The sequence below is a fragment of the Scyliorhinus canicula genome, chromosome 1 (assembly GCF_902713615.1).
Source record: "Scyliorhinus canicula chromosome 1, sScyCan1.1, whole genome shotgun sequence".
In the NCBI taxonomy this organism is placed as follows: Eukaryota; Metazoa; Chordata; class Chondrichthyes; order Carcharhiniformes; family Scyliorhinidae; genus Scyliorhinus; species Scyliorhinus canicula.
The window spans coordinates 55,336,641-55,352,758 of record NC_052146.1 but is presented as its reverse complement, the minus strand read 5'-3'; the positions used below and the strand labels follow the sequence as shown (position 1 = coordinate 55,352,758).

General features: G+C 41.6%; 1 protein-coding gene across 1 annotated transcript in view; it reads left to right on the top strand.

Annotated features, from left to right (window-relative positions):
• Positions 1-16,118, top strand: part of LOC119962803 (mediator of RNA polymerase II transcription subunit 13-like) — a 311,329-nt gene that overhangs the window by 153,075 nt on the left and 142,136 nt on the right. Inside the window, exon 4 of the mRNA XM_038790899.1 lies at positions 13,852-13,935. Coding sequence (XP_038646827.1) covers positions 13,852-13,935 — 84 coding nt within the window. The remainder of the gene's footprint in view (positions 1-13,851; positions 13,936-16,118) is intronic.

Here is a 16,118-nt window from a genome sequence, read left to right as displayed (position 1 = left end):
CCAAAATGTTGGTTATCCATGGACATAAATGGTGGGGTTACCTCACGCTCTGGTACCTGGGAATGCTTACCCAAATTGTTACGTTATGATGGACTTGTGTTCTTGGGATACTATTTGAAGAGCATGACCAGTCACTGCATGTCAAAAAGTAATTAATTGATAGTGAAGCATGCGACCATATAAAGCACTCTGTAAATGCATGTTCATAAGTTCTATACCTGAATTTGATTATTCCATAAATTGTTGAAGTATGCACGTTTAAAGTGCCATTATAAAGAATTGTAGCGATTTTAAATGTAAATGTATGGAATACCAAGCCCTTTTATGACTAATATATTAATTTGGACTGGTTTAGCTCAGTTGGCTGGACAGCTGGTTTATGATGCAGAACAAGGCCAACAACGCAAGTTTGATTCCCATACCAGCTGAGGTTATTCATGATCCTCGGCTTAAATCACCACCAGTCAGCTCTTCTCTCTCTCTCTCTCTCTCTCTCTCTCTCTCTCTCTCTCTCTCTCTCTCTCTCTCTCTGGCTGGTTTAGCTCACTAGGGGCTGGTTTAGCTCACTCAGCTAAATCGCTGGCTTTTAAAGCAGGCCAGCAGCACGGTTCGATTCCCGTGACAGGCGCCGGAATGTGGCGACTAGGGGCTTTTCACAGTAACTTCATTGAAGCCTATCTGAATGTGTCAGTTTAATTCCTCAGTTGTCATTTATCATTTTGTTGCACTTCCTTTTATTAACGGTTAACATTTTCAATTAACTTTCCCATCTGATTATCCCAAGGTGAACATTTATTGAATCAGATCTGCCTGTTTCTGTTTGGCTGCTGTGCAAAACAAAACTTCATACCTGAATTAGTTGAATTTGTAGTTTACTGTCAACGAAGAGTTCTTAAATTCTTTAATTGCAAAAGTTTTTTGTGACGCCATGTTAATATATCAAGCAAAAGGCGCAATTCGAATAGGTACCTTGTCACAAAAAAATCTCTTTGCAATCTCTTTGCAAAAATGGTGGTGATGAGGCTCTTTGCTGTACTTTTTTTTGTTGAGAGATCCAGCTTTTAGAAAATCATATTCCCTTGATGTATATTAGAGCCCCCATTTAAAAAAAAAAAAGTTCCATTTTGCTGATGGCGCTACTTATTACTGTTCTGCTGAATAACTATGATTGAATTTCCTTTCTACTTCTCCACCACCAAACGTACGGTTGCTAAATTTGCTGATGGCACAAAGATGGATAGGAAAGTAATTTGTGACGGCATGAGGCTACAGAAGGATATATCGATTTGTGAGTGGGAAAAGGTCTGGCTCATGGAGTGTAATGTGGGGAAAATATGAAATTGTCCATTTTAGCAGGAAGTATACAAAAGAAGCATATGATCTAAACAGTGCGATTGCAGAGCTCTTGAGATTGAGAAGGATCTGGGTGTCTTACTGCACAAATCACAGGTGGTTAGGATGCAGGTACAAAGTAGTTAGGGAAACAGAGGTTGGAAACATATTGGAGGCAGTTTAGAGAGAAGGTGTATTAGATTATTACCTGGAATAGACAGGTTGTCTTTTGAGGAAAGGTTGCTCAGGCTAGACTTTTATCCACTGGCGTTTCCAAGAGTAAGCAGGGAAAAGGCAGGGGCGGGACTTGCTGAATTTCTCTTGGAGAATTCATGTGGACGTGACTGGCCAAATGGCCCCCTCTGAACTCTAACAATTCCATGGTTCTGTAATAGATGCAATTATAGGGAAACTAGATAGAAACTGGTTGCTTCACAGCACCAAGGACCAGGGTTCGATTCCCGGCTTGGGTCACTGTTTGTCCCGGCTTGGGTCACTGCACGTTCTCCCCATTTCTGCATGGGTTTCCTCCTGGTGCTCCGATTTCCTCTCTCAATCCAAAGATGTGCGGGTTAGGTGGATTGGCCATGTTAAATTACCCTGCAGTGTCCAAAGGTTAGTTGGGGGTTACTGAGTTACAGGGGACAGGGTGGAGGTGTGGACTTAAGTAGGGTGCTCTTTCAAGGGCCGGTGTAGACTCGATGGGCTGAAGGGCTGCCTCCTGCACTGTCAATTCTATGAAACCATGGAAGAAAAAGGTGAATGGGGGGTTTGGGTGAAGTCGGTAGGTGAAACTTGTGTGGAGCATAAACATTGCCACGAGCCTTTTGGGCTGAATGGCCTGTGTCTCAGCTCTAATTTCAGTGTAAATCTATGTATTATTTAAATTTAGATTTTACATGGACTGATGGAAAATGCAATTTTCAGTCATTATCATCTGTTGAATTCAACCATGTTGGAAGGAAAGTGAACTCGAGCTTATGTTGTTTGATAGACAAGGGCAGCTTTAATTTTTTTTTCTGGAAATAGCCTTTTATTTAAAATTACTGCCATCACCACAAGTTGCCAGTATGCTTTGAAAATTTACCTGTTTTCTGGAAGATTCTGCAATTATTTGACAAATCACTGGCTAGCAACAAAATGAGTTCACTGCTGGTAAAAATTATCATTTAAATCTTCGGCTTTTCAAATATATGTGTTCTAAATTGAATTTGGAGTATTAATTTATTACACTTTACTCTAACCTGCCAATCATAATTTTACAGTTTAAGGCATAGAATTGGAACCAAAGTTCACTCATTTTTAAAATTGGATGCAGATAGTCACACTTTATTGAATTATTCTTGAGCTTGTCGGAAGGTGCAGTGTTGCACTGTCATTTTATAGGATTTTGATTGCTGTTTCTGCACATGGATGAGCAAAGCCGTTTAAACTGCTGTAATTGTAACGTGCTATTCTTCCTCATCCCTTATTCGTGGGAGCCCTGGTTAATTCTTTTGCCTCAAGTCGGAGGTTTGTCAGTTCAGATCCTGCTGCAGAGACTTCACATAATCTGGATCTTCAGTGAGTACTAAGAGTGCTGCATTGTCAGAAGTGCTGTCATTCAGGTGAAATGTGACTTGAATCTGCACTTGGGAGATGGTGAGCAGTTATGGTGGACAAAAACTGGACCCCATAGTGCTTTACCAGGTAATAATAGTCTTTTAACACTGCAATGAAGTTACTGTGAAAATCCCCTTGTTGCCACACCACGGCGCCTGCTTGGGTATGCTGAGGGAGAATTTAGAATGTCCAATTCACTTAACAAGCACATCTTTCGGGACTTGAGAGGAAACAGGAGGACCCAGAGGAAACCCACGCTGACACTGCAAGAACAAATAGACTCCGCACAGACAGACTCCCCGCAGACAGTGACCCAAGCCAGGAATCGAACCCGGGTCCCTGGTGCTGTGAAGTAACACTGCTACCCACTGTGCTACCGTCCCGCCCACCTTTTTAAAGAAGAGCATGGGAGTTATTCCGGTATCTAGCCATTTTGCTCAGCCACCATCACTAAAACCCAAATTGTCTGGTTATTTATTTAATTTATTTGTTTTAATGGAGCCTTGCGCAGGTTGTCTCAGGTTTTTTAAACCTTTTAACAATGGCTACATTTGAAGTACTTTATAAATTGTCCAGATTTGTTGACCGCCATTCATTTTTTTTGCAACTACCAACTTCATCGCATCCAATCCTCCATCTTTGCCCCAATCATCATTACAGCCTTTACTCTCACTCCATTAGGGCTCTTCCATCTGCTCCAGTAAGCTCAAAGGACAGACACTTAAACAGATACGGTAATCTATTGTTTTAAGCATTCACACCCAGGGCAGATGGATCATGCAAAACATGAGTGCTTGTCTGCCAAAACTGTTCTTTCGCCAGTCTCATCCTGGCTTTTATTCTCTACTGTAAACCACCTACTTAAACCTCACTTCCCCATTGACTCCAATCTCACTTCCAAGTCCGAGGAACTCATGAACTTCTTAGGATGATCTGATCAACTGTCTTTGTCACTTCTCTCCTTCCCCCTAGCTCACCAGACCAAACTTCCCCTGAAGGTCCCTCAGCCCTGAATTTGCATTTTTCTCATTCTCTCCTATCTTCCCTTATGATTTCTCTAAACTTAACCTTGTCCTTGAAACTCACTTGCATTCTCTATAACAGAAAGCCACCGACCACCCAGATTCCCTCATTGCTCCCTCCTTGTTAGCTGATGTTTTTAAAGAAAATTCACCTACCCTGCACATCTTTTTGCGAGGGGGTAAGACTCCCGCAGACATGGGGAGAATGTGCAAACTCCACACTGACAGTGACCTGGAGCCGAGATCGAACCCAGGTCCTTGGTGCCATGAGGCAGCAGTGCTAGCCACTGCGCTACCATGCTGCCCTCGTTAGCTGATATTGTTGACCATTCTCTCTCCTTGGTATCATAGAACATAGAACAGTACAGCACAGAACAGGCCCTTCGGCCCTCAATGTTGTGCCGAGCCATGATCACCCTACTCAAACCCACGTATCCACCCTATACCCGTAACCCAACAACCCCCCCCTTAACCTTACTTTTATTAGGACACTACGGGCAATTTAGCATGGCCAATCCACCTAACCCGCACATCTTTGGACTGTGGGAGGAAACAGGAGCACCCGGAGGAAACCCACGCACACAGGGGGAGGACGTGCAGACTCCACACAGACAGTGACCCAGCCGGGAATCGAACCTGGGACCCTGGAGCTGTGAAGCATTTATGCTAACCACCATGCTACCCTGCTGCCCCCAATCATCCCCCCAATGCTCAAAAAACATCTCTTGATCCCTCTGTCCTTAAAATCTACTGATCCATCACCAACCTCGTTCCTCTCTAAAGTCCTTGAATGTGTTGTCACCAAAGTCAGTACTTTTCTTTCTCAAGACATCATGTTTATGTACCTCCATCAGGTTTCAGACGTGCCACAGTACCGAAACAGCTCTTTGTCACAGTCATATAGGCTGTTATTTGTAACTCTACGAAGATGAATTAATCTGTTTTTCATCCAGGTGCTAGCCCTTGGCAGCACTATCCAAAAACATAGTTCCACATGTGGGTTGATGATACCCAGCTTTAGCTCACTATCACCACCCTTCAACCTTCGACTTCCTCTGAATTGTTAGACACCCCGTATTGGATGAGCAGAAATTTTCCCAACTAAACTTCAGAAAAACTGAAGCTGTTACCATCAGCCCTTGCCACAATTTCCATTCTCTAGCCACCAATTCCACCTCTGTGCCTGGAAACTGTCTTAACCAGGGTGCTCACATACTTGATGGCAGAATGAGCATCTGATTGGACATCCGTACCATTAACCATAACTGTCTATTTTCCCTTCTGTAGCCTTGTTTGAACTGACCATCTGGTGCTGAAACTGATGCATGCCTTTTGTTACCTCGTCTTAACTATTCTAATGCACTCCTGCCCAAGCATAGATCTCGTACCTAATGGATTCCCTTTCTCCTTAGCATGCTACTTGTGCCTGAGCTTTTCAAGCATTTTATTCCTACCCCTTCAAACCTATGTAACTCTGAGTTCTGACGAATGCTCATTTATCTGCCATTAGTACTTTAGAAGGCATCGAAATGTTATACAGATTATAAATTTAAGTTGAGATTCCTGGCGTCTTTGGGGAAATGATTGAGCATTCCTGAGATATTGGAACATAGGCAATTTTAGAAACAGGAAGCTTCCCTATTTTTGGTTGATCTGAATCTCTTTCCCAAATTCTCTCTCTCTCTCTACAACTTATAATCTCTTTCGAGGCTGATTCATTTATATAAAAAAAAAGAATTTCAAACTTCCAGTTAATAGCTAAAACAATGCTGTAACAAGATTTCACATTATAAAACTTAGAGACTAAACACTATCTTTGTAGCCAACTTGTAGTTTAAATCACAAAACATAACATTCCCCTTTTCCTAAGCACAACTGAAGCAGTGCTTCACAGATGTGCTTTGCACAATTCTTCAAGTAGACATTCCAATCTCCTGGAACTAGCCTAAGTGATTCTTGCCTCCCTGCAGTCCACCTTTTCCTCTTCCCTTCTCAACATGGGAAAGATGAATCTTCCTGTAGCACAAGCTAGGCAAATCTTCTAGTCTCATTTGAATTCCTCATGGATTTGGTCTTTTTAATCCAAGTACAAACTTACACCCTTATCCCTGTGTGGTGAACCACAAAGTCCTAGTGCCAGTGGCTGCTGTCCCTCTTCCGTATTCTGCCAGACTAACTTGTCTTGAGTTTCAGGGGTATCTTAGAAACACTTGCACTGCCAGACCCATCTCCAAGTCCTGTGAATCACCTGGGCCTTGTATCCAGCTAGAAATACTGATTAGCTATCCTGGAGATCCAAACTCTTCTGTAAATCTTGGAAGTAAATGGACAGTTTAAAGCATAACTGTTTATCGAAAGGTTTTCTGAGGACTTTTTTTTTCTGGGACTTTGGAGGCTCACCATCTAGATATCCATTTTTGGCACTCAGATTGCGGTCATTGTCTCCAAGTGTAAATACTTTGCACCATCTTCCAATTTAAACAACCTGGGCACCCTTTAATTTCTAGTAATCAAACACCCAGGCTTGTTATCAGGCAGCCTTCAGAACAGGTCACACAACCGTATTAATTTTCCATTAAAAGACACAGTCCCTAATCATAACCTCAGATTTGTAACAGTTTCACCAAGTCCTCCTTCAAAAGGAATCTGGTCACCTCTTGATTCATGTCATTTGCTTTGTCATTGTACTAAGTTTCTAAATGACAGCAGAATTGTACAGATTTTATTTGGGGAACTAGCATTCTATCAAAGAACGCTTGAGAGTGCCTTTTTATATATGTATGATGCATGTGTCAAAATCATGGTTTAGCATATGTAGCATAAGTTTGTCAATCTAAAGGGTGGCATGATGCCGCAGTGGTTAGCATTGCTGCCTCATGGCACCGAGAACCTGGGTTTGATCCTGGCCCCGGGTCACTGTCCATGTAAAGTTTGCGCATTCTCCATGTGTCTGTGTGAATCTCACCTCTATAAACCCAAAAATGTGCATGGTAGATGGATTGGCCATGTTCAATTGCCCCTGAATTAGATAAAAATGATTTGGGTACTTTAAATTAAAAATAAATAAGTTTGGGCAATCTAAATAGCATATTTTAGCTGTCTGTTGCTGAACAAAAGGTGAAGCTTGCGTTAGACAGCACGGTAGCATTGTGGATAGCACAATTGCTTCACAGCTCCAGGGTCCCAGGTTTGATTCCAGCTTGGGTTACTGTCTGTGCGGAGTCTGCACATCCTCCCCGTGTGTGCGTGGGTTTCCTCCGGGTGCTCCGGTTTCCTCCCAAAGATGTGTATGTTAGGTGGATTGGCCATGATAAATTGCCCTTAGTGTCCAAAATTGCCCTTAGTGTTGGGTGGGGTTACTGGGTGATGGGGTGGAGGTGTTTACCTTGGGTAGGGTGCTCTTTCCAAGAGCCGGTGCAGACTCGATGGGCCAATTGGCCTCCTTCTGCACTGTAAATTCTATGATAGACATTACTTATAAAGTCAGAGTACCCCTTGAAGTCACTTGCAGAGGCACAACCTGCAATATGCATGCTGATGTGAACCATTATGTATACTCTTGACATCGTGAGAGAATGACTACTTGAAGCACCGGTACTCTTAACTTGATCTTCAGATAGGTTTTTAGAAATCTACTACCAACATTTTGAAATACATTTCCCATGTTCGCTTAAGATGTACCAAACTAAGAAGATTGTTGGATTTCCTACTTTTCAAGATGATCTTACTTGTTCAAATGAAGCTTTAACCTCTGAAGAATTCCACCTCCACCCGCCTCTCTTTGATAACTGACATGGAGTTTTAATATTCATTGGTTCGTGCTTTGTATCTTTCATCTACTTTGGGTCTGAGTGCTTCCTCCTCTGGGTAAAAATTGAAGGTGAGAATGCTCATTGTAGGGTGACGTGACTGTTGAAGGAGATAACTTCTTACATGGAAGTTTTCTTTTTCCAAATGATGCACAATGCATTGCTGTATTTGGAAGGTGTATTAAACTGATGAAATGTGAATACTATACCCAAAGATAGCATTGATCTTTATGGAAATGTATTGACTGGAGAAATAACATTTTTAATATGTTGCTTCACTGCAAGTGTTTTGTGCGCATCAAGAATAGAAACTGACTAACTGGCCATTCAAGCACCCATAACTGTGGATTAATAACTGTAAATAAAGGAGAGCATTATTTGTGTTTTCATTTTAATGCTTTGCGTTCGATTAGAAGTAATTTTGATGCAAGACCTTACCTGTGACATTGCTTCAATAATGCAAGATATATGGATAACATTTATAAAGTCAATGTTCTGAAATACAATCAAAGTACCAAAGAAGTATGTGGTGTTTTTGTTTTGAGCAGAAAAAATACAAAAATCAGCTTTATCTTTCAAATACTGAGATTTTCATGCACAAACATCCTTGGCAACACTTATGAAGGATTTATTTTTGATATAGTCATGGCAGTGAACACTTGTGTTAAGTTCATGTTGGAGAAAATGAAGTCCTTTCTTTGCCCCATGTTCTTCATTTGTTGCTAACTGTTTGAATGCATATTCTAGCATGTTCTAAAAAAAGACTCTTGCAAAATGAGCAATCAGAAGAAGTTTAGAGGTACATGAATTTATTGCCGAAAGATGCGGGCTCTAACTGCTGGGTGTGCTAAATTCACAATAATAATAATCGCGTATTGTCACAAGTACGCTTCAATGAAGTTACTGTGAAAAGACCCTAGTCGTGACATTCCAGCACCTGTTCGGGGAGACCGGTATTGGAATTGAACCCGCGCTGCTGGCATTGTTCTGCATTACAAGCCAGCTATTTAGCCCACTGTGCTAAAACCAGCCCTAGCTGATTAACCCCCAAGTTGATTATTCAAAAATAATTGGCTTCATTTTCTTGATTTCATTTGAAACCGATCTGAGAGCTTGTCATAACATCCTTTTGGGAATCTGGCGTGTGGCCCAGCAAATAGTTTTTACATCGAAAAGACCAAAGTTGTCAACTTTTATACCAGGCATTGTGATCTTTTCTCCCTGGATGCTGTCTCAGGCCAAATAAGACTGTTTAGGCCTCTAAGTTGTGTTGATTCCTCTGTTCCTCCAAGACTGCCTACTTTCACATCCCTTTCTTGCCATTGTTCCAGCCCTCTCTTTTTTTTTTTGAAACTTTAATTCATGCCTTTGTCATGTCCAGACTTGATTATGCAATATTTTGCATTTATGTTCATCACGGAGAAGCACTACGAGACACTCTCCCATCCTTGCTTTTATGAATCTTGACTCTTCGTACATAAAGATCACCTTGCTGCTCTTATCCTATCCTGTGCCTAGTCCCCCAAACTGTTGCCCCTGTTCTTGTTGACTTGCAATGCTTCAAATTTAAATATCTGATCCTGTTTAAATGGTTCCATCAGTTCTCTAACTATCTTTGCTAGTTCTAAGTATCCCGTAACCTTGAGTATCCTCTAATCCAATCACTTGCAGATCCCATCCTTTTGTCCTATCATTGGAAGCTGTGCTTCCAGCTGCTTGGGTACTACTCTGGAAATCTCTTCCTGAATCTTTCCAACTCCCATTCCTACCACCCTCCTAAAATGGCATAGTATCTGAGAAGAGACTATCTGACCAACATTTCAGCATTCCTGGTTATTTTCCTGTGGATAGACAAGTATACTGCAGAAGAAGTCAGGATTGGATTTGGATTGGATCTTGTTATTGTCACGTGTACCGAGGCATAGTGCAAAGTATTTTTCTGTGAGCAGCTCAACAGATCATTAAGTACATGAAAATAAAATAAATACATAATCGGGCAACACAAGGTACACAATGTAACTACATGAACACCAGCATCGGGTGAAGCATACAGGGGTGTCGTGTTAATGAGGTCAGTCCATAAGAGGGTCATTTAGGAGTCTGGTAACAGCGAGGAAGAAGCTGTTTTTGAGTCTGTTCGTGCGTGTTCTCAGACTTGTATCTCCAGCTCGATGGAAGAAGTTGGAAGAGTGAGTAAGCCGGGTGGGAGAGGTCTTTGATTATGTTGCCTGCTTTCCCCAGGCAGCGGGAGGTGTAGATGGAGTCAATGGGTGGAGGGCAGGTTCGTCTGATGGACTGGACTGTGTTCATGACTCTGAAGATTCTTGCAGTCTTGGGTCGAGCAGTTACCCTGAGAGTCCAGCATCCACCTGGAAAAGTGCAACATCTTTTAACCCCACCCCTCCGTCTTGAAGTTTTTTCTCATAAATTAGGTAGGAAAAATTACTCTCTTTTAAATAAAAGAACCACACCACCCAGCCTTCAGCAGGCAAGATCGTAGATCATAGAATTTACAGTGCTGAAGGAGGCTATTCGCCCCATCGAGTCTGCACCGGCTCTTGGAAGGAGCACCCTACCCAAGTCCACACCCCCACCATATCCCCATAACCCAGTAACCCCACCCAACACCAAGGGCAAACTTGGACACTAAGGGCAATTTAGTATGGCCAATCCACCTAACCTGCACATCTTTGGACTGTGGGAGGAAACCGGAGCATCCGGAGGAAACCCACGCACACACGGGGAGAATGTGCAGACTCTGCACAGACAGTGACCCAAGCCGGGAATCGGACCTGGGATCCTGGAGCTGTGAAGTAATTGTGCTAACCACTATGCTACCGTGTTGCCCACTTGAGGTGTTACTGTTGGCTATTTAAAATTGTTTTTTTTGGGGTTCCTACCAAGAAGCCATATAGGGCAGTAAATATGAATGGTGTGCGTGATCCCATAATTATGAGGGAGGAGGGCGATTCCACTATTGAAGTGGGTTGAGGAAGTATTTACTGAATTGTTTTCTTCAGAATTTGGCCAACTGAGAATTTGCTTTTAGTATCCCAAGAGGTGTGTGTGGTCAATAGAAGAGGACTATATTTATCTTGAAGGAGACACCTTTCAAAGAACAATTCAGCACAGGAAACAGGCCCTTCGGCCCTCCAAGCCTGTACCGGTCATGATACCATCCTTTGCCAAAACTGTCAGCACTTCCTTGTACTGTATCCCTCTATACTCATCCTATCCATGTGTTTATCAAGATGCCTTTTGAACGGTGTTAACGTATCTGCTTCCAAACCTCCCTTGACAACGCGTTCCAGGCACCCATCACCCTCTGCGTAAAAGAACTGCCTCGCTCATCTCCTCTAAACTTTGCCCCACGGACCTTAAACCTATGCCCCCTGGTGACTGACCCCTCCACCCCAGAAAGGAGCACCTGCCCATCCACTCTATCCATACCCCTCATAATCTTGTAGACCTCTATTAGTTCACCCCTCAACCTCAGTCTTTCTAATGAAAACAGTGCGAGTCTATTCAGCCTTTCCACATAGCTAACACCCTCCAGACCAAGCAACACTCTGGTAAACTTCCTCTGCACCCTCTCCAAAGCCTTCACATTTTGTTTTCAAATGGGTATAAACCTGTCCAAGTATTTTCTCCAATAAAATACCTACTACCGACGTGAGGTTCACCGGCCTATAGTTTCCAGGATTATCCCTGCGACCTTTCTTAAATAGCGGTACCACATTAGCTATTCTGCAGTCCTCTGGGATCTCACCTGTAGCCAATGAGGATACAAATATGTCAATCCAGGCCCCAGCAATTTGTTCCCTTGCTTTCTTCAGTATTCTGGGGTAAATCCCATCCTGCCCAGGAGACCTAGCTACCTTAATGTATTTTAAAAGACCCAGTACCACCTCCTTTTCGATGTTAACATGATCCAGACTGTCCACACACCCTACCCAAGAACCACCTTCCCCAAAAATCCCTTTCTTTGGTGAACACTGATGCAAAGCACTCATTTAGTACCTTGCCCATCCTCTGGCTCAACACATGGATTTCCCCCACTGTCCTTAAGTGGTCCAATCCTTTTCCTGGCCACCCTCTTGCTTTTTACCTAAGAATAAAAAGCTTTGGGATTCACCTTAACCGTACTTGCCAAGGACTTTTCATGACCCTTCTTCATTTCCCTCTTCAGTACCTACCTACTTCAGGAAGACCATTAGGTTAACTTAGTTTTTGCACAGCTCAGCAAGTGAAAATATGGGAATGGACTTATTAAGTGCATTGGTTGTACCAGGCTACTGCTAAACGAGCAGTTTTAACTTTGTGACTTTCACAGGATTTACACTTGTTTTTAAATAAAGCAAAATGATTGATGTAGTTGCTTGTGTGCAAGTTGTCATTACATTTATAAAGTATTCATCTTGTTTTCTGATTTATTTGCATTTTTTCTCATGTTTATTTTTTTATACACTTGCTTTGTTCTGCCCTGCTTCTGTAAGTTCTGAGATTTCAACTCTTAATCACCGATATAGGTAACGTCTGGTCAGTCTTGTGGTAATGGATGCATAGTTTGTCTTTACTTCGTAGGTAATGGCACACTTAGTCTCCGTGGCACAAGTATTTAATTCTTGCAGAGTTTTGTGGGCAAATTCTGCCTTTATTTGTGTGAAAATTATCTTAAACTGAAGGTGGTTGTTTCAATGTTCATGTGTGTTGCGGAAAGCATTGTGTTGCCCCTAGATATTCTGGTTTAGTGACCATTTATATTTGCCATTTTCTTCTGAAAATGTGTGGCACTCAAGTTAGTTTGTTGGCTATCCAATGCATTGCATCTTGAACTTGGGTTTCAACCTACTATTTTTTCACAAGAAACATTTGCTGTTTCAATCATGCCATTGGGATAGGTATTGCACGGAAAATAAAATGCTTTCTTGGAAAGGATTTACACTTGTATAGCCCACTTCATGATCTCATGCCAACCTCGAGTGTTTTGTAGTTAATGTTATATCGTAGCAGTAATGTGGAAGCCATACATTCTCCATATTAAAGATAACTCGATGGTTTGTCATTCCAGCTCCTCATTGTACAGCATCCTTGTCATAAGAACATAAGAACTAGGAGTAGGCCATCTGGCCCCTCGGGCCTGCTCCGCCATTCAATGAGATCATGGCTGATCTTTTGTGGACTCAGCTCCACTTTCCTGCCCGAACACCATAACCCTTAATCCCTTTTTTCTTCAAAAAAACAATCTATCTTTACCTTAAAAACATTTAATGAAGGAGCCTCAACTGCTTCACTGGGCAAGGAATTCCATAGATTCACAATCCTTTGGGTGAAGAAGTTCCTCCTAAACTCAGTCCTAAATCTACTTCCCCTTATTTTGAGGCTACGTCCCTTAGTTCTGCTTTCACCCGCCAGTGGAAACAACCTGCCCGCATCTATCCTATCTATTCCCTTCATCATTTTAAATGTTTCTATAAGATCCCCCCTCATCCTTATAAATTCCAACGAGTACTGTCCCAGTCTACTCAACCTCTCCTCATAATCCAACCCCTTCAGCTCTGGGATTAACCTAGTGAATCTCCTCTGCACACCCTCCAGTGCAGTATGTCCTTTCTCAAGTAAGGAGACCAAAACTGAACACAATACTCCAGGTGTGGCCTCACTAACACTTTATAGAATTGCAACATAACCTCCCTAGTCTTAAACTCCATCCCTCTAGCAATGAAGGACAAAATTCCATTTGCCTTCTTAATCACCTGTTGCAGCTGTAAACCAACTTTTTGTGACTCATCCACGAGCATATCCAGGTTCCTCTGCACAGCAGCATGTTTTAATATTTTATCATTTAAATAATACTCCCTTTTACCAAAATGGATAACCTCACAACTTTCTGTGACTCATGCACGAGCACTCGGGTCTCTCTGTAATGTCTGGTTACATTAGGAGAATTTTAGAAGCAGCTTAGCTACAGAATGCGGTATTACGGTATGAAAGTGCAGAAAATAATGCTTTGTATTTATTCTCTTTTTTTCTAATTTAGAATATCCAATTCTTTGTATTTATTCTCTTTTGACATTTATTTTTAGGTGTCTGATGGATAAGAACTTTGTCAGGATTGGAAAATGGTTTGTCAAACCTTATGAAAAAAATGAGAAGCCTGTCAACAAAAGGTAAGCATTATGAAGAGGAATTTGTCTACCTTTTTGCTGTCTACTAATTCTGGTATGTTAAGCTATATTTGATGATATCTGAGCATTTTTCCAGTTACAAGGACAAGATTGGTCTTGAGATACAAAATGTTTAAAAGTGCATGATGTAGTTTGTTAACGGATCTTAGCATGCCATTGTTCCTAAATGAAAATGAAATTAAAATTGCTTATTGTCACAAGTAGGCTTCAACTGAAGTTACTGTGAAAAGCCCCCAGCCACCACATTCTGGCGCCTGTTCGGGGAGGCTGGTATGGGAATTGAACCGTGCTGCTGGCCTGCCTTGGTCTGCTTTCAAAGCCAGCTATTTAGACCTGAGCCAAACCAGCCCCTGGCAGTGAATCCAAGCAGTGGTTCTTGCCATGCTCTCAAAGTCCTCCAGTGTTACCAAAGGTCTGCTTAATTTTCAGATTCCAGAATTATCTAATCTTGCTTGACACCAACTCTATGCGAGTGACTTGGAGCCAAAAGACTTGTTGAGAGTGGCTATAACCGTTTCCACACAGCTGTTGCCTATTCAAGCTACCTGAATATCTGGCAATGCAGCTGTGAATATTGTAGGCAGCTGGAAATTATCGCAAACTCTTGCCAAGGCAAGACAATAACCTGCATAGACCTTGATTGGTTCTTGTTTGTTTGTCGACAGTGCCTGATGCACCCATTTATAGTACTGGAGAGTTAAAACCCTAAATATTATTGCATCTCCTGTGATTTTTGAACATGATTCAAAAATATATTTTGAATAGGCTCAAATAAAATTTGAAAAATCCAGTTATTACTAACATTTGCTAACAAACAGATGTGGCAATGCATGCGGAGTATGCGTTTGATTTTTTGACTGCAAATTATCAAAACAACCGAATGATTTTCTATTCCAGAATGGATAATTAAATGAAACTTTTCATTACCATTGGGTGGGGATCATTTGTTATCCTGTTATTTTCATGAAGAAAAATTGCCCACTGTAATTTGGCATTGTTACTCCGCTTGTAAGTTGGCATGTGCAAAGTGTTTTGAAGAATTGTGGAAAAAACATTGAAGTTCAATATCCAACAACACAACATTCAACATTAAGTACATTTATAGGCTATTGTGTGAGGAATTTTACCAGAGTTTCAATTTGAATGCTTGTAGGCACAAGCATTCTGATCAGCGATATGGAGATTTTAATCAATTATTGAGGAGTAAATTGTGTGTAATGTCATGCAGGAGGGTCTTATAATTATTGCTTTTAGGAGAAAAAGTCATTTTTTTTTCATACTCACTAACATGAAGTACATAGTACATAGAACATAGAGTGCAGAAGGAGGCCATTCGGCCCATCTAGTCTGTACCGACCCACTTAAGCCCTCACTTCCACCCTATCCCCACAACCCAATAACCCCATCTAACCTTTTTGGTCACTAAGGGCAATTTAGCATGGCCAATCCACCTAACCTGCACATCTGTGGACTGTGGGAGGAAACGTGAGCACCCGGAGGAAACCCACGCAGACACGGGGAAAACGTGCAGACTCCGCACAGACAGTGACCCAGCGGGGAATCGAACCTGGGACCCTGGCGCTGTGAAGTCACAGTGCTACCCACTTGTGCTACTGTGCTGCCCTTCCAGAATCACACCCCTAGACCAACGAGCCAAAGTTCACGGCATAAACAAACAGCTCATGTGTCATGACTAAATTTGTAACGAACTTTGTTATACAGCCTGTCAAACAGTGTGTGTCAGTTTTTGTAGTGATAATGAACTGGGTGACGGTTGAATAAGGAAAATCACAATTTATTCAAGTTTTATCGCAAGAAAAATAGTCTAGGCCTTTCTTCAGACAAGATGGAAAAACAATTCAACCAATATTGTTGGTTTTGATTAATATTTTCTGCGATACCATAAGGAAAATGGCAGATAGTGAAAAGAAGTGCTGAATGAGTTTGTCTATTTGTAAAGTTTTATTTGCTATATTTATTTGATATTGCAGATTATTTTGATTTCATGCAGCAATCTCTAATTGGGCGAAAGGAAATTGTAAATGAAAAAATGTAATCCGTGTTGAGCGTAATACTATTCTGAATTATTTTAGAAGTGAATGGATTCATACAGTGTACATTATACACCAAAACTTTATACTGACATGAACTTTGTATTGTTGTCA